The sequence below is a fragment of the Thalassophryne amazonica genome, chromosome 19 (genome assembly GCF_902500255.1).
Source record: "Thalassophryne amazonica chromosome 19, fThaAma1.1, whole genome shotgun sequence".
In the NCBI taxonomy this organism is placed as follows: Eukaryota; Metazoa; Chordata; class Actinopteri; order Batrachoidiformes; family Batrachoididae; genus Thalassophryne; species Thalassophryne amazonica.
The window spans coordinates 58,194,555-58,213,973 of NC_047121.1; the positions used below are offsets into that span (position 1 = coordinate 58,194,555).

Below are 19,419 nucleotides of genomic sequence, written 5' to 3' on the forward strand. Positions count from 1 at the left end.
CTATAAGTCATGGATTTTTATTTTTTTATTTTTTTTTTGTAGTTGTTTGACAGGTCCTGCAACTTATACGACAAAAATATATCAAAATGTGGCCACAAGATAGCACCATCCATCTACATACATGAGCACTAACACTCAGTCCTTTAAGAACACAAATGGTGGTTATCCTTTTATCAGGATGCATGTGTTAGCTCAAACTGCACCAGCTCTGACAAGGATCACAAACAAACTTTAATATTAAGAGTCCATCCTGGTTCTGGGATTCAGATCAATGTTTATAGTTTCAAAGAACCAACCTTTTCCTTTGTGCTTCTTCTGTTTCTGCTCACTGAGTTTGTCCAGAGGCAGCTCATTCAGATCAACACTGTACAGGTTCCTGGCCAACACCTGACGCACAACCAGAACGACACATCATAGACCCAAAATCAGCAGACAGCTTCAGTCATCCACATTAGAAACAGAATGAGTGGCACCTTGGTGAGGGTCTCCATTGTTAGCGACCACTCTGTAACCAGCTCCTCCCAGCAGGTCAGGGAGGTGAGCACGGATAGGAGATCATCCCACAGCTCTCTGCTGATGTAGACGTTCAGGTTCCCCTTAATCCAGGCTACAATCAGCGTCTGTGCAGAAAGACACATCTTGGTGAAAAATAAATCCACTTTCTGAGCGTTCACTGGGAGCGACACCCTGTTACTTACATCAGTTATCATGATAAACAGATGCAAGCTAACAATCAGCTGGCTCCTGAGGAACAGCTGCAGGTCTACAGACACTACAGCAGTAAAATCAGCTGGTGCATATTCTGAGGAAACTGGCACGGACTCAAAGAGAACAAATTGTTCAGTGTTCCTTGAATTTAGCAGTTGGGGACGGTACCTGAAAGATGGGTCCAGCCAGTCTCCCTGACAATGTGCTGTTCTTCTTGCCCTGAGGCATGATGGAGGGAGGTCGCTTCATTACAGATTCAGTCACCCTCAGCAGAACCAGTAAGATCTGCTCCCTGCACACACACACCCACCCACCAATAATCCACAATTGATTAAGATGTGACCAGAACCCAGTCGCTGTCATACATTCATCAGTCTGCACTGCTTCATCAATGGTTTTAAAATTCTCCTTCAGAGAAGAGACGTCTAAAACCAGTTTCAAAAGTCCCGCTGGGTGGGGACATACTCAGCATATAGGCTGCAAAGTATTTTTGTGTTACCATGTTTTCTGGTCCATGGTCTCGTGCATGACGAGGCTTCGGTAGATGTTGAGGACTCGCTTGCACATGTCGACGTGCTCCTCCAGAAGAATCCTGATGTCATTGGCTGGTTCCAGGAGGAAAACATTGGAGGAGTGAGTTATGAAAACCTACAGAGGAGACAAAGAGCAGGATTGCCAAACAGGTCCAAAATCAGTCTCAGTCATCCACGAGAAGACGCCTCCAGATTCATTCAACAGCTCAGCTCTCATCTTACTGACATGAACTGTGAACAACAAGAGCTTTGCCTCTGCAGTATGAGGAAACACACAGAGGCCACACTTTGTATATAATTTTGTACCTGTACAATGTATCTATACATGAAAATGACAAACCCTGCTATTTTTATTTTACTTGCTGTTGCGCAGTGTTTGTATAAGGGCTTTTCATTGGGAAAATAATATGAAAGTTTCTGTGTATGAATGTTAGTGACCACTGTGAGTGGACCAATCACAGCTATCAAAACCCAACCCCTACATACCAGGACAGCTACGCAAGGACATCTGAATTATGTACATGGGAACATTATGAATACTGTTAAAATTTATAACAACCTTGGGGGGTAGGGGGCTGCTGAGCAATGAGGAGATAAGAGGCGCCTGGCTGTAGCTCCTGTAAATTTAAACTTTAAAATTACATTTAAAACTAATCCTATGCAACTTTGACCCATTCGTTTAGGGGACTGTGTATTCATGATTCTCCTAGTACCTGTAGTTTAGCACATATGGTGAAAACAAAGGTGAGCTCCAAGACCAAGTCGAATGACGATGGGGGCCCAACCATAACAACAAGCCAGATTGGAAAACAGAACCTGGACATGAGTGTTCTGAATACAAACAACCACTCTGTGTTAGCCGCCACAGCATCGCTACAAGGTGAACTGTCAGACATCTGCAACAAAACTGATGAAAGATTTGCAGACATGAGTACAACTTTGAGAGGAGGAATAGCTGCTCTGAAAACAGAAAGAAACAGAAAGCGACAATGTATTTACTGTTGTAATTCCCAGAATGATACATTGAAACGGAGAGTTGACTAGTGCTACCTCAGATACTGTTGTGGATTTCAAAGCTAAAGTGAAACTACTGTACAGCCGTGTTGAACAACTTTGAGAAAAGCGTTTGGACCTGGAAGGGCAGCGTAAATGGCAGAATTTGAGAATTGCTGGAGTTTAAGAGGGGGAGGAAAATCGACAGAAACCCAGGGAATTCAAGGTGCAGCTGGTAACAGAAGTGCTAAAGCTTGATGAGCGTGACTGACCAAGTACACAAGGCCCTGTGAGAATGACCCAAAGATAACAAACCACCACCACATCGGTTTCTCAGGCTGCACTACTGCCATGCCCTGGAGGAGATCCTGCAGAGGGTTATAAAGACCAAAAACCTCATATACCAAGGCCTTTCCACCGGCTGTAGTTAAACACCAAGCTGATTTTATTCCAGCCAGGAACTTATGAGACAAACCCAGAGTTAAATTCAGACTATTATATCTGGCCAAGCTGAGAGTGACACACAACGGGAACGAGATCACATTCACAGATACAGAAGAGGACCGTCTGTATGCAGAACACCTTTTTGGTTAGAGGAAACAACTGAGACACACTTCAAGACTCACTCTCTCAGTGCTCTCAAACGAGAGCATTGAACAACACTCAGATGGGAAACATTGTGAACTGTCAACTATGTTCAATAACATGGATGTGAACACAGAGTGAAACCTATATCTTAAACACACTTAAAGGAACAATTTCAGTTTGACATAAATGGTAACAATGTGAATAGTTGATATATTGATATTTAACATTATCCCCCCTTTTTGTTTATCTCTATGCTAAAATATCTCCTTTTAAACAATTATCTCCCTCTTCTTTCTTTTTTACCTTATGTTTTCGCCCGTTTGATTGTTTGTCTGTCTGTCTGTGAACAGCCTGGAGCCCATGATTTTTCATATATTGTTATGAATTTTTTTCTGAAGATTAATATCCCGATAGGCAATAAGTGATTCAATTTTCAAGGTCACAGGTCAAAATCAGGAAAAATCCCTATCTTTAACACTGAACATGTTTTCAGGAATTCATAACTGTCAAAAAAGGTTAAAGGTTATTGACTGACAAAGTTTGATCCCAATCTGATTCAGATAATAGATTTTGTGGCCATTTAAATTTAACATTGAAAATCCCATTTAATGTGCCCCAATCACTCTGATATTTGAAAGTGAGGTGCAGACTGGCACTTTCAATGAATAGACTAAGTTTGATCTGCAGCTGATCCATATTGCAGATTTAGCAGATATTTGATATTAACATTGAAAAGCTCTTTTAATCTGATGGTACTGAACAGTACTGAAAGTGGAGTGAGAAATAAGGTGGCTCCACAGTTTTGTTTTTTCTTAACATGTTACTCCATTATCAGGCTAAAATCCTCCCTCTCTGCGCCGCGTTCGCTGTCTCATTTGCACTGATGTACTAACCCTCACTCAGCAGAATGTAGCATCTGAGTCCAAAAACAAAGTTCTTGCCTTTGTGAAGATGCTCCATGTGTTGGTTACCTGCAAATGTGCTACAGTTATGTCTAACGTCACTCACTCTGACATCCTCTGAGATTTTCAAATTAAAAGACTGTGGTAATGGGTTTGTGTCCTGGACCAAGTTATTATACAATAACTCCTGTGCTACAATACTTACTAATCAGAGTCTTTCTATTCTATTTCAGCTTGGCAGGTGTACAAGGCAGGGATGACCACTTAAGCCACTATTGCTTGCTCTAGCCATAGAGCCGCTTGTAAAAACTATTTAATCACATCCCAAGATTTACGGCTACAACACAAGAGTATACTAGGAATAAGATTTGTTTGTATGTGGATGACATTTTGTTACATGTCACTCAACCTCAGATAAATGTCTCATAAATACTGGAGTTGTTTCAATCATTGGCCAGGTACAAGAATAATTGGAGTAAAAGTATGTTACTACTGCTACGAGTTGAAGATCAGGAATGGCTCAAACAGCTTCCCCTCTGCATAACATTAGACAACACTAAGACGTACAGTGCTGTTCATAAAGCTAACTTTCCTAATCTACTAAGCAAACATGAACACAATATCCAATTTTGAAAGTCACTCCAAATTTCTTTGCTGGGTAGAGTCAGTGCTATTAAGATACCCCCACCCCAATACTTTACCTGTTCCAAAACTTACCACTATACCTTACCAAATCTTTAAAAAACTAGACTATCATTCTTCCCAATGTATGGAATTATGAAGACCACAGAATAAAAAAGGATCATCTTTGCAAGCATAAAACCAATGGGGGACTAGCACTGCCTGACTTTAGGCTATATTACTGGGCTACTGGAATACATTCTACTGCACCCTATGATGGGCTGAACTGGAACGTGAGGATTGCCTATCGTACTCTGTTAGTGCAGCTGTTTTATCACCTGTGCCAGTCAACAGAACACAACCCTGTCATCTACGACACAATAAGGATACAGAGATAACTGAAAAAAACATTTCAAGCTCAATACAGTGTCGTTTACTACCTATAGCAGCAAACCCCACTTTCACTCCCTCCACTATGGATGGGACCTTCAATATCTGGAGACAAACGGGGTCCGTAATATTGACAACCTGCACATTGAAGGGAATTTGCTTCTTTTCAACAAGTGTTGCAGAACTACAACAAGTTTGCCCAAGAACCAGTTTTCCAGATATCTTCAGATTAGAGACTATGTTAAATCACCTTTTACAAACTTTGAGAGGGCAAAACTAGACAAGCTAGAGGAAACAACACATGCAGTGGACTGGGCACAGGGAGGCGTGGATACACAAAGAAAGCCTTCAATTAGTCTGCCAGTTGCACTATCACCACAGCTTTCAGTTATATGGGTCCAACGTTCAACATGACCTCCATAATCAACAAAGCAAGCAGATGGACACAAAGTGACCGTGCTGTCACATTTATACCACGAATCAAAGGTCAAAGGTGTTAGAACTTTGCAGGTTTGTGGCAGATGAAGTTGTGGAGAATGACCAGGTCACATACCTGCAGCGTGGTCTGGACTCCAGCATGAACACGATACTCCAGCAGATCATCGTCACTGACCCTAGTCACGCCCTGATGATATCCACAGTTAGTCTGACATCACTTCTTAATTCAATCAATCACATCATGTGACCCCCCACAAGTCTTCACCTCGGCGTCCTTGTCTCCGAGCTGAGTGTGTGGATCCGGAACCTCTTCTGGCTCCTTCATGAACACGGGTTTGTCTTCCATGGAGATCCACTCCTGGTAAACCCGAACCACTTTGCGCATTGCAGCCGACTCGCATATCGGGAGAAGAAAAGCCTGCGACAGGAACCACGTTAATTAGACCTGATTATTTCATCTCACTTCCTGATTAAAAACTATGTCTGTGCATCAGCACGCAAGGTGTTTATTGCAAAAACACACAGATACACGAGTGATCACAGACGGTTTAATCAGATTTCCAGGCAAATTCAATGACAGGATTATTTGTTTAAAACATCTCACATTGTTTCCCATGTTGTTTGTGATTTTGTAGAACAGCATCCCCAACCTGCACTTCAGTGAACAAAATTGACTGGTACACACATGTCATGAGTCCGGTGGCAATTCTGTGCATGCATTTATTTTATGACAAGAGTGGAAACATTTCTGTGCACATATTAATGAATGCAGGCCGCTGGGAAGACAAGATGCACAGACAGAAGGGCAGAGCGAGATCCATGGAGAGAAGGACAGGGTGATTCCTGTATTATTCCCCCAACCTGAATTTCTGTTTGATAGTGAACAATAAAACGGTATTTCTGCTTCACCTGTCTGAAGATCTCAATGATGAAGTTGACGTTAGCTCTGCCGTTGGTCAGGACTCTCCTCACCACCTCCATGTCCGTCAGCTGCTCCTCGTCAATCGAACAGAGTGAGGACGAGCTTGGCTCCCTCTCTGTCAGTGTGGATGTGTTTGAATGGCTCTGCTCAGGCTCGCCCACATTCCCTGGACCTCCAGGTAAACCTGCACTGGACCCGCCTGGTCCCGTAGAACTACCACAAACCTCTGTGTGGTTGTCAGACCGAATCCCACCTCCAGTGCTGTCATCTGAGCTGCCTGCAGAGCGAGCAGCAAGTCCGGCCGCTGCACGCTGGAGGTGAGCAGATACAAAAAAATAACTAAACTACATTTACCAGGAGAATAAATCAAACATCCATGTCGTTAAAGACATTAAACAATTTTATGTTAGGAATGTTCTGAACCCCCAGGGCTCCCAAGATACATGCGGTCAATTACCTGGATATTTTTGGGGGCGCTCTCACTCCCAGTTCCCAGGACACACGCGGGTCAGTTAGCAGGATATTTTTGGGGGCGTTCTCGCCCACGGTTCCCGGGACACACGCAGGTCAGTTACTTGGATATTTTTGGGGAAAGTCTCACCCTGGGTTCCCGGGACACACGCAAGTCAGTTACCTGGATATGTTTGGGGGTGTTCTTGCCCTCGGCCCACGGGACACACATGGGTCAGTTGCTTGGATATTTTTGGGGAGGTTCTTGCCCTTGGTTCCCAGGACACACGCGGGTCAGTTACCTGGATATGTTTGGGGGTGTTCTTGCCCTCTGTTCCCGGGACACACGCGGCTGTTACTTGTATATTTTTGGGGAAGTTCTCACCCTCGGCTCCAAGGGACACACACGGGTCAGTTACCTGGATATTTTTGGGGGGTGTTCTCTCCCTCGTTTCCCGGGACACAAACGGGTCAGTTTCCTGGATATTTTTGGGGGGCGTTCTCGCTCTTGATTTCCGAGACACACGCAGCTCAGTTACTTGGATATTTTTGGGGATGTTCTCGACCTTGGTTCCCGGGACAAACACGGGTCAGTTACCTGGATATTTTTGGGGATGTTCTCACCCTCCGTTCCCGGGACACACACGGGTCAGTTACCTGGATATTTTTGGGGATGTTCTCACCCTCCGTTCCCGGGACACACACGGGTCAGTTACCTGGATGTTTTTAGGGATGTTCTCTCCCTCGGTTCCTGGAATATGTGTGGGTGCATTCTGTCGTGGCTCCAGCCAAAAGGAAACAAGCCAACGGATAAAGATGACTCGAGCCTGAAGGAAGCTCTCCTTGGTGCAATACTGTGCTTCACCACAGTCCTGCTCCCTCTTCAGCATGCTGTAATACGGTTTTGGTCGCATTGGAGGAACCTCTACATGTCAAAAGAAAAAAATAATTATGTAATGCAGAGCTTTGATAAGGCCTTTTACCTCACACACAAAGTTCTGTTTGGTTTTTTTTTGTTTTGGTTTTTTTTTGGGGGGGGGGGGGGGGAGGGGGGGGGCTAATATCATCCAAATATTAATCAGACTGATTTTCTCAATTATCCCAGTTTAGACTGGGGTGAAAAATAAATATAGACACTTTGAGTTTGCTTTAAAGTCCAGACTTAAGACACATTTATTCTCGCTTTTGTATGGCTAGCATACTGGCATGGTATGGAACTATTCTTTCTATCCTGTTGAATTCATTTCATTAGTAATGGAACATGTCTCAGCCTCAACTTTATCTAAATTCCAGGTGTGTTAGTGAAGCTTAGGGCTAGTGGCCGGCGATCACCTTAGTATTTTCTCTATTTTCCTGTCGATTTACCACTGATGAATTATACCTTAGCTGACGAATTCTGCTCTTTTGCTCTCTGTCTGAGGTACAAATAGCAAAACGGCTACTGAACACAGGGTGCTGGACTGACAGTGAGATGCCACACCTGAAGCTGATGCGGCACACTGCAGTCTGTGTTTGGAATGGATACTGCCATGGGAACAGGCCCACTGATGGCATGAGGAATGCTGGATAACCCTTGCCTGTGGCATAACCACCAGCGTGGACTCAAATACATATTATTTTGTTACTATGTCATGTTGTTTTGATTTGCTGTTTTCTGTTTCTTCACCTTTGTAAAGCTTTGTAAAAACCTTATGTTAGAATGGCCTAAGCAGGGGGTCACCCATCTGAGTCTGATCTGAGGTTTCTTCCTCAATATTATCTGAGGGAGTTTTTCCTTACCATTGTCACCTGTGTGCTTGCTCTAGGGGTTGGTAAGGTTAGCCCTTGCTTGTGTGAAGCTCCTTCAGGCAGCTTTGTTGGCATTTGGAGCTATATAAAATTAAATAAATTGAAATTGAGGTGGATTCAGATAAAAGTTAAAACTATTGTGTTTTGAAATGGGATATTTTGGGCCTTGATAAAAGGAAGAGTTTTCTTGTGGTGTTAATTAACTTTCCTAAACATCATCATAAAAATCATCTACCCAGTAACGACAAAGATTTGAGTTTTTGTCACACGCTTTGGATTTAGTTTCTAAAGTTGTATGTTCACATCGTGTTCATCTGCTCTGCACAACCATCACATCAGACAATTATCAATAAATCAACAGATTGATTTAAAACTACGTTAAATGTGTGTCGTGAGATTAAGACTGAATGACAGATCTTCAAAGCAAAATGAATCAGATCTGAAACTAACCCCACCACCATTAGATTAAATCTAAAATACAGCAGTCTAGAATGAGACATGTTATCAAAGATTAGCCCTGATCACGGATGATTTTTTTTGGGGGGGGGGGGGGGGGGCACACAGCAATATGCCCATTAAAAAAATGTAAAAAAAAAAAAAAAAAAAACCATCAGTCTTAAAAAAAAAAAAAAAAAAAACAGATGTGTGAAAAACAGAAGCTCTCTGGTGTTGGTGGTGAAGACATGAATGTACTGACCCAGAATGGGGTTGTAGAGGCTGGTTTCCATGGAAAAGTTAGGAAAGATATGAGGAAGGTAAAACTTCCTGAAGTGAGCAAAGAGGAAGTTGAAGCCACGTTCATGGTTCTCTTTGCAGCGCCACTCAAGAGACTTGGCCTAGTAGCAACAGACAAAGTTTACTTTAAAAAAATGTGTGACTGTGTGTGGATGAACACATGAAGCTATATCACTAAATGTGCAAGTAAAGTTACACATTGTGGAAAAAGGAGGGATGAAAAGTTTTTCTATATTAGAAACTCAGCAATAAACAGAATTCAATCTGAAGAGTTAACTGACTGACAGGGGGAAAAAATAAAATAAAAATAAAAAGTCACTTATTAAACACTGCAGTTTTTCAAATGTGAATTTTTTTCCTGTTAATTTTAAGTGTTTACTTCAAAGAGAGATGAGATTAACCGTCAGAGCCCCAATGACGCTCTCCTGCGTCCTGGTCAGCTTTTCATCATGTATCTATTAATCATATCTTTACACAATGTTAGAGACAAATATGTATCTCATATTCAGAAAGGTGAGACTGTTCTGAACATTACAGTATGCAACACATGGGCATTATATAAAAAGAAAGTACATTAATAAGGGAATTTCTTAAGGTATGGTAAAATCGAAAAAATATCCATTGGGGTCTCAAGCTTGAGATCTTTCTGACACGGTTGATCTAATTCTGGGCTTAAATGAATTAACATTTTTCATTAAATGGCTCTAACAGCAAAAATTTTTCTGCTGGCATATGATTTTAATAAAAAAAAAAAAAAGATCTGAAGATAATGTAAATGTGTTCCAAAAGACAAACTGACTATTTAAAATATATCAAAGAACACAAAATCAAAATATGTAAAGTGAAAAAACAATTAATTATAAAGTGAAGTTCTAATTGAAAATCATTATTTGGTGCTGCAGACATGAAAGATTTTATTTTGTGTTATCAGCAGTGAGATTAGTTACATGTCAGAACATTGATGTTAGTAAGGGACAAGAGATAATACCTGGTTTACCATGTATTTCAGTAGAGCTTCTAAGAAATAGGCCGTGAGGTCTTCCTGGTTCTTGTCACCTGATTGTGGAGGAACAAACGGGGTGATCTCTTCCGGGGTCACCTGAGCTGTAGGCCACGACATTAAAACATTAATAAAACTGCTGTGAGTTCAGTCAATGAGTTTCCAGGAAACAAAACTAAAAGCAACCTAAATTCTTGATAAGACAAAACATTATAATAATATTAGTAAATATGGGAACAGAGAAGCTTTCAGAAACCACCCCACAGGGCTGGGTTCAGACCACAAATATATGTGTATTACCGACCTATAACAAGGACTTGTACCAAGTTTCACGAAATTCCTCTTAAAAATGTAAGGAGTTGATTTCAAGATGCTTATACCCTTTTTGGGAGGGAGGGAGGGACAGAGACAGACAGAGGGAAACCACCACAACATAATCCCCCTTCGGGCCTTCGGCCAGCAGGGGATAAAAACGCTGGCTGTTGGACAGACCAGTCGATTCCAGTATCTGTCGTGTCAGATGTGTGTGATGGCGGCATGGTTGTACTAACTGTCTGTAAGGCTCAGCGGAGGGTTGATCAGCGTGTCCAGGGTCCGTGGCGTGCCATGGAGGAGTGGAGCTGGAAAACCAGGAATCAGACAGGCGAACATGCAGAGCTGCTCGTGCTGCACGTTACTCTGCAATGCCTGCATCCACAGCAGGAAGAGCCGCATGCCTTCACGCCGGATCTGTGATACATACCAAGGTTTGACTTTTTTTTTTTTTTTTTTTTTTTAATAGCACACCACAAATCAGATGACGTCAGACGATTTGTTTTAAATTGATCAAGACGAAGTCAAGTGAAATCAATGTGAGTAAACTGACTGATTACTAAGACTGGAGGCTGTGAGTGACAAGAGTTCTCATTGAATCAGAGAGTACCTTCAGAGAATTCCCAGTGTGCAACAGCTTCTTCAGAATCAGCCCTGAAAGAGAATAAACATTAAAAAAAAACCTTGTATAAATACTGGTGACTATTATTATTATTAATAATAGGAATAATAATAATGAAAATGTACTTTTTCTGTATTTAAGTTGCTTTGGAGTATAAGTCACAGGAGCTCACAAAAAAAAATAAAATAAATAAAACCACGACTTGTATTCCCGAAAATACAATATGAGATGAATTAATCACCCTGCCTGTCATTAGATGGCTTTTTTAATTGCTTGCCACCCCTAAATGTTAAAAGGTCAAACAGAACACCAATAGATACAATGCTGTGTGACAGCACCACCTGTGATTCAGGCTGATAAACTGACCCTGGTGGACTTTCAGTGTTTTTGTGCACATTACCGATGCTGTGGAACTGCCATCGACTCTGGATCCTTTCTGGAAGCAGCTGAAGGATTTTCTGAAGAAAAAAAAAAAAAGTCAAACCTTAGATTTCATTTGAATTTTTAACACAACAAGACCTAGACCTGTCAAGATATTTGAGGCCAGAACATCTTACGTCTGGATCTGCAGCATTTAATGTGAGAAATCTGGTTTTTAACCACACAGTAACACACATGAGACCGTGTTCGCAAATAAGTTCATCTTTGTACACTGAGGGGCAGACTTCAAGTGACGAGTACAAGGATTAAACATAGGCCGACATCAGCTTTCTCTGATGCCACAAAAATGTCCAAACTACGCATCTTATATATTAATACAGTGAACCACAGAAGTATATTTGTGCTCACTGAACTACTGTGCACTTCAGTCCACTCTGGGGGAACTCTGTTGTGTTGTTGACAGTATTAAAATAAAGGCTGTGTGTGTGTGTGAAAGCAGTGTCAAAAAAAGAAAATATTACAATTATACACGTAATGAGAATACACTGCACCACTGAGACGTGCAGATAGAAGCGGAGCTTCAACTTTACCTCAAAAATGAAGAGGATGGAGTCCAGCTCCTCCCTCTGAGACTTGTGACCTGAAACACATAAATGGCCCTGAGAAATCTGACCAATCACTGCTCATCTCGGCAGTTTGACCTTGGACACTGGACTCATGCAAACTCACCTTTTTGCTTGAGGCTGACCTCAATGCTGACAAAGTTTTCAAAGAATACATAGTAGATATGGGAGCAGTTTGCATCAAAAAACTGCTTCAGTTCTGAGGATTCTGCATTTTCTGCAACAAACACAAACACGAGAGAGACTGAACACAACTGATTCTATGGTGAGGTGTTAAAAGGTGTATTTATCTCATCATAAACATCTGTCTGATGTTTGCCGTCTACAGGAGAACATCTGAAATTTGCTGCTGGATGTTGGGGTACTTTTGGGAGGACTTGGTACTCCTCCCCAAAGTACCCCAACATCCCGCAGCATTTTGAAAATTTTGAAGTTACCTCCTCGTTGGCGGAGGTAATGTTATTGCCCGTTTGTTTGTCTGTCTGTTTGTGAACAGCCTGGAGCCCACAATTTTATGCTGTTCTGAAATTTTTACTGAACATTAATATCCTGATAGGCAAGAACTGATTCAATTTTCAAGGTCATAGGTCAAAGGGCAAAGTCAGGAAAAATCCCCATCTTTAACACAGAACAAATTTTCAAATATTCATGACTTTCAAAAGAGATCAAATGTCTTTCATATTTGACAGCATTATGAAAGACGATATCTTATGTATACCATCCTACGTAACACTGTCATAACACTGATACCAGTGTTATGTAGTGTAGTGTTATGGTAGGGCAGCACGGTGGGTTAGTGGTTAGCACCGGTGCCTCGCAGCAAGAAGGTTGTGGGATCGATTCCCAGCCTTTCTGTGTGGAGTTTGCATGTTCTCCTCATGTCTGCGTGGGTTTTCTCCGGGCACTCCGGTTTCTTCCCACAATCAAAAACATGCCTATTTAGGGTCTGATCCTTTCTCTGCCCCTGACCAAGGCAGCGTCTCTACATCTGGAGTTGATCCCCAGGCACTGGACTGTGGCTGCCCACTGCTCCTAGTGGTTAGACTGTGTCCAACTGTAATTAGGATGGGTTAAATGCAGAGGACAAGTTTCATTGTATGTATATAAGTGCAATGAGAATAAAATTTCTATTCTATTCTATTGACTGACAAAGTTTGATCCGGATCTGATCCAGATTACAGATTTTGAGGCCATTTAAATTTAACACTGAAAATTCCATTTAATTTGTATTTTACAGTATATCTTCATCAAACATGCCCCAATCACTCTCATATGTGAAAGTGAGGTGCAGAATAGCACTCCCATCACCTGACCAAGTTTGATCCGGATTGTGGATTTTGTGGACATTTGAATTTAATATTGAAAAGCCCATTTGGTGTACATTTTGCATTATATCTCAATCAAAAGCACCTCAACCAGTCTCATTTGTGACAATGAGGTCCAAACTGGCACTCTCAATGAATAGACTAAGTTTGATCCAGATCTGATCCGTACTGCGGATTTAGCAAATATTCTATGTTATAATAGCCAAGTGGCCTCTGTGTGAGTGTAGGCATGTATGGCTTTGATCACAGACAAACTGGGAAGAGCTGACATTTGCTGTTTGGTATGCTTATGTATTTTGGGTCAAGGATGACCACTGCGAAAACAGAAAGATGATAGGACTAATATTTTTAGAGAAATTAGATATTAACTAACAATAGTGAACAATGGACATTGTGGTGCCATGCAACATGGGAGTCCGGGGTTTTGGGGGTTTTAAATGTTGTTACTGTGGTTCATGTTAGTTTTACAGTGTTGTGAGTGTTATTTATTTTTTGTTTGTTTTTTTTGTTTTTTTAGTTAATTGGTTTAGTCAGTTTAGTTGTGTCACGCTGCCGTTTCCAGGACTGAAAACTGTATTGTGTTTGATGTCTTCCACCTCTGTTTGTGGGTGTGTAAAATTAAAAGCACCTGCTTGCAGCAGAATACAGAAAAGACAAAACTGTGTGTGCATATAACTTCAATCACGGACAAACTGTGAAGAGCTGACATTTGCCGTTTGGTATGCTTATGTAATTTGAGTCAAGGATGAACATTGGCAAAACGGACCGTTGATAGGACTAATATTTTTGGAGAAACTACGGATAATAACTAACAACAATCAATCAATCAATCAATTTTTTTATATAGCGCCAAATCACAACAAACAGTTGCCCCAAGGCGCTTTATATTGTAAGGCAAGGCCATACAATAATTATGTAAAACCCCAACGGTCAAAACGATCCCCTGTGAGCAAGCACTTGGCTACAGTGGGAAGGAAAAACTCCCTTTTAACAGGAAGAAACCTCCAGCAGAACCAGGCTCAGGGAGGGGCAGTCTTCTGCTGGGACTGGTTGGGGCTGAGGGAGAGAACCAGGAAAAAGACATGCTGTGGAGGGGAGCAGAGATCGATCACTAATGATTAAATGCAGAGTGGTGCATACAGAGCAAAAAGAGAAAGAAACAGTGCATCATGGGAACCCCCCAGCAGTCTACGTCTATAGCAGCATAACTAAGGGATGGTTCAGGGTCACCTGATCCAGCCCTAACTATAAGCTTTAGCAAAAAGGATAGTTTTAAGCCTAATCTTAAAAGTAGAGAGGGTGTCTGTCTCCCTGATCTGAATTGGGAGCTGGTTCCACAGGAGAGGAGCCTGAAAGCTGAAGGCTCTGCCTCCCATTCTACTCTTACAAACCCTAGGAACTACAAGTAAGCCTGCAGTCTGAGAGCGAAGCGCTCTATTGGGGTGATATGGTACTACGAGGTCCCTAAGATAAGATGGGACCTGATTATTCAAAACCTTATAAGTAAGAAGAAGAATTTTAAATTCTATTCTAGAATTAACAGGAAGCCAATGAAGAGAGGCCAATATGGGTGAGATATGCTCTCTCCTTCTAGTCCCCGTCAGTACTCTAGCTGCAGCATTTTGAATTAACTGAAGGCTTTTTAGGGAACTTTTAGGACAACCTGATAATAATGAATTACAATAGTCCAGCCTAGAGGAAATAAATGCATGAATTAGTTTTTCAGCATCACTCTGAGACAAGACCTTTCTGATTTTAGAGATATCGTGTAAATGCAAAAAAGCAGTCCTACATATTTGTTTAATATGCGCTTTGAATGACATATCCTGATCAAAAATGACTCCAAGATTTCTCACAGTATTACTAGAGGTCAGGGTAATGCCATCCAGAGTAAGGATCTGGTTAGACACCATGTTTCTAAGATTTGTGGGGCCAAGTACAATAACTTCAGTTTTATCTGAGTTTAAAAGCAGGAAATTAGAGGTCATCCATGTCTTTATGTCTGTAAGACAATCCTGCAGTTTAGCTAATTGGTGTGTGTCCTCTGGCTTCATGGATAGATAAAGCTGGGTATCATCTGCGTAACAATGAAAATTTAAACAATACCGTCTAATAATACTGCCTAAGGGAAGCATGTATAAAGTGAATAAAATTGGTCCTAGCACAGAACCTTGTGGAACTCCATAATTAACTTTAGTCTGTGAAGAAGATTCCCCATTTACATGAACAAATTGTAATCTATTAGACAAATATGATTCAAACCACCGCAGCGCAGTGCCTTTAATACCTATGGCATGCTCTAATCTCTGTAATAAAATTTTATGGTCAACAGTATCAAAAGCAGCACTGAGGTCTAACAGAACAAGCACAGAGATGAGTCCACTGTCCGAGGCCATAAGAAGATCATTTGTAACCTTCACTAATGCTGTTTCTGTACTATGATGAATTCTAAAACCTGACTGAAACTCTTCAAATAGACCATTCCTCTGCAGATGATCAGTTAGCTGTTTTACAACTACCCTTTCAAGAATTTTTGAGAGAAAAGGAAGGTTGGAGATTGGCCTATAATTAGCTAAGATAGCTGGGTCAAGTGATGGCTTTTTAAGTAATGGTTTAATTACTGCCACCTTAAAAGCCTGTGGTACATAGCCAACTAACAAAGATAGATCATATTTAAGATCGAAGCATTAAATAATGGTAGGGCTTCCTTGAGTAGCCTGGTAGGAATGGGGTCTAATAAACATGTTGATGGTTTGGATGAAGTAACTAATGAAAATAACTCAGACAGAACAATCGGAGAGAAAGAGTCTAACCAAATACCGGCATCACTGAAAGCAGCCAAAGATAACGATACGTCTTTGGGATGGTTATGAGTAATTTATTCTCTAATAGTTAAAATTTTGTTAGCAAAGAAAGTCATGAAGTCATTACTAGTTAAAGTTAATGGAATACTCAGCTCAATAGAGCTCTGACTCTTTGTCAGCCTGGCTACAGTGCTGAAAAGAAACCTGGGGTTGTTCTTATTTTTTTCAATTAGTGATGAGTAGAAAGATGTCCTAGCTTTACGGAGGGCTTTTTTTTTTTATAGAGCAACAGACTCTTTTTCCAGGCTAAGTGAAGATCTTCTAAATTAGTGAGACGCCATTTCCTCTCCAACTTACGGGTTATCTGCTTTAAGCTACGAGTTTGTGAGTTATACCACGGAGTCAGGCACTTCTGATTTAAAGCTCTCTTTTTTAGAGGAGCTACAGCATCCAAAGTTGTCTTCAATGAGGATGTAAAACTATTGACGAGATACTCTATCTCACTTACAGAGTTAGGTAGCTACTCTGCACTGTGTTGGTATATGGCATTAGAGAACATAAAGAAGGAATCATATCCTTAAACCTAGTTACAGTGCTTTCTGAAAGACTTCTAGTGTAATGAAACTTATTCCCCACTGCTGGGTAGTCCATCAGAGTAAATGTAAATGTTATTAAGAAATGATCAGACAGAAGGGAGTTTTCAGGGAATACTGTTAAGTCTTCTATTTCCATACCATAAGTCAGAACAAGATCTAAGATATGATTAAAGTGGTGGGTGGACTCATTTACTTTTTGAGCAAAGCCAATAATGAACACTGAACACTGAACAATGGACATTTCTGTTGGTGCTACTATGGTTAGAAATGTATTCAGATTAAAACAAGTAAGTAAGTAAAGTAAGTCCCTTCGGCTGCCCCCTTGGTTTGTACTCGGGGTTGCCACAGCAAATCCAAGGTGGATCTGCATGTTGAATTGGCACAAATTTTATACCGGATGCCCTTCCTGACGAAACTCCACATTACATGGAGAAATCTGGTAGGGGTGGGATTCGAACCGGGAACCTTCCGCACTGAAACCAAGTGCATTAACCACTTGGCCACCACCCCTATCACGATTCAGATTAAAACAAGTGTCATTTATATAATGAACAAATGTAACTATCAATAGAAAATGTTAAAGATGGGATTATCATTGCTTCTTCACCTGATTGTGAAAAAGCCCATTTGAGAATAAAGATGAAATATTGGGGGGTGGGTTGGGGGTGGGGGGGCTGAAAGATACATTTTGGAAGAACAGACTGGACACTGCCAGACCCTACATGCAGACTGCAATGGTTTAAAAAGATCAGAGGTGTTTGCACTAGGGGTGCAACAGATCCCAAAACTCACAGATCAGATCATGTTTTTGGATCAGAAGGGGGGGAGCTAAACAGACACAGTTAGGGACTCAAAGATCATGTCTTAGACAACGGAGGGGCCTCTGAGCTAAGCTTGGGGTGAGCATGAAAGTATCGTAGTTCTGGGAACCCAATAATAAAATCAGGGACTTTATTAGCAGCGTCTGGGGGCATCAGCAACATCTGGTGTTTGACAATTCACAGACAGGAACCAGACTTCTTCAGCATAAGCAGAACACTTTGAAAAACTGATAACTGCAACACCTCAAGCTCAAGGTATAAAAACACATTATAAAATAACCCAGAAACTACATCCAAACCAAAGGTTTTCTCATCTTAAAACATTTTGTGGCAATTGTCTGAAAGCTTCTTGAATAATTCTGTTGACAGACAAACAATGATCACAAACCCAACAGGCAGACTGAAAATAATGTTTCAGGACTTTTCAGGAAAACAAACAAACAAAAATCCCATCAGCAAATAAGAACATAAAATCACTGCCTCCAAGACTGTTAGCGTACATTCCCCATAGACAACAAAGGGGTACAGTCCATTTTTCTGACACACAAACCAGCAGCAGCAACAGCCAGAACACAAACAGGAATTTAAGTTTCTGTCGTGGACAGAGAACGGAAGCATTTGAAATCATTTCCCTTTGAGGTCACTGTAAACAGTAATCAGGTTCTCTTCAGCCTGGGGAACGAAAACACACACACACACACACACTTTATAGAAACAGAGAGAATATATCTGTACTGCAGCAATAACATCCAACCAACTGGAAAAGGTTGAGTTTCAAGTCAGAATGCAAACAGTCAGCAGAGACTAACATTAAATCACTGCCTCCAAGACTGTTATTCCTCAAAGATAACAGAGGGACACACCCCACTTCTCTCTCTCTCACACACACACACACACACACACACACACACACACACACACACACACACACACACACACACACACACACACACACACACACACACACACACACACACACACACACACCAGAACACAAATAGGAATTTGAGCTTATGTTGTGGACAGAGAGGAGAAGCATTTGCAACCATTTATTTCCCTCTGAGGTCACTAAACATGAATCAGGTTCAACACACACACACACACACACACACACACACACACACACACACACACACACAATAGAAAACAGAGAGAATATATCTGCACTGCAGTACAACGTGCATGCCAGCCACTGCATCATCAGGAAAGAAAACTGAAGAGCAAAATGAAAACATAGTTTTCTAAATTAAAGAAAACCATTGTAATCTGTAAACCACTTTAAAAATACTAGTTTTAAATACTGGCTCATTTGTGCTCAAATCCTCTTTTGGATCCAAAACGGCACTGCACAGAATTGGTAAAACACAGGTAAAGGGTGTGTGTACGTAGTGTGAGAGGTTTTGCATGGTTTTCCTCACTCCATCGTGAGTTTCATGCTCTTTCTGCTACCCTTGATTAAGACAGTGTTGATGATTCCTGGGTTCCAGACAGTGTTTGTGTTCCCAAGTCAGTTTGTTTCATCTGCTTGCTTAATGTAGAGGAGGTCACATGTCTTCCACACAGCATCTTAAATGAGTATAACTGTGCTGGCTTGAGGGTAAAAGCCAAGACAATGACTAAATACTTGTAAGGACACAGAGAGGAGCAGCTGGTAATCAAGCCGCTGACCCAACAGTTTCAACTGAGCAATGAGGAGCTTTCTGTGGAAAATGGTAGATTCAGTTAATTCTTCATCAATCTTTTTAACTTTGCAAAATGCCTCCTTTCTGAAATTTTTCACATCACTACTTTGTGATAAGGCTGTGACTGGCCTGAATACAAGCTAATAGATTGTAAAATACAGTTGTTACAATGCATTTTGAGTCAT

At 41.2% G+C, this 19,419-nt stretch overlaps 1 protein-coding gene across 1 annotated transcript in view; it reads right to left on the bottom strand.

Annotated features, from left to right (window-relative positions):
- ralgapa1 (Ral GTPase activating protein catalytic subunit alpha 1) overlaps positions 1 to 19,419 on the bottom strand; it is a 119,489-nt gene that overhangs the window by 98,453 nt on the left and 1,617 nt on the right. The window contains 15 exon segments of the mRNA XM_034195050.1: positions 297 to 387; positions 474 to 620; positions 877 to 1,000; positions 1,208 to 1,356; positions 5,289 to 5,360; positions 5,439 to 5,591; positions 6,083 to 6,406; positions 7,262 to 7,470; positions 9,031 to 9,169; positions 10,057 to 10,172; positions 10,620 to 10,797; positions 10,991 to 11,034; positions 11,403 to 11,460; positions 11,974 to 12,023; positions 12,113 to 12,223. Coding sequence (XP_034050941.1) covers positions 297 to 387; positions 474 to 620; positions 877 to 1,000; positions 1,208 to 1,356; positions 5,289 to 5,360; positions 5,439 to 5,591; positions 6,083 to 6,406; positions 7,262 to 7,470; positions 9,031 to 9,169; positions 10,057 to 10,172; positions 10,620 to 10,797; positions 10,991 to 11,034; positions 11,403 to 11,460; positions 11,974 to 12,023; positions 12,113 to 12,223 — 1,965 coding nt within the window.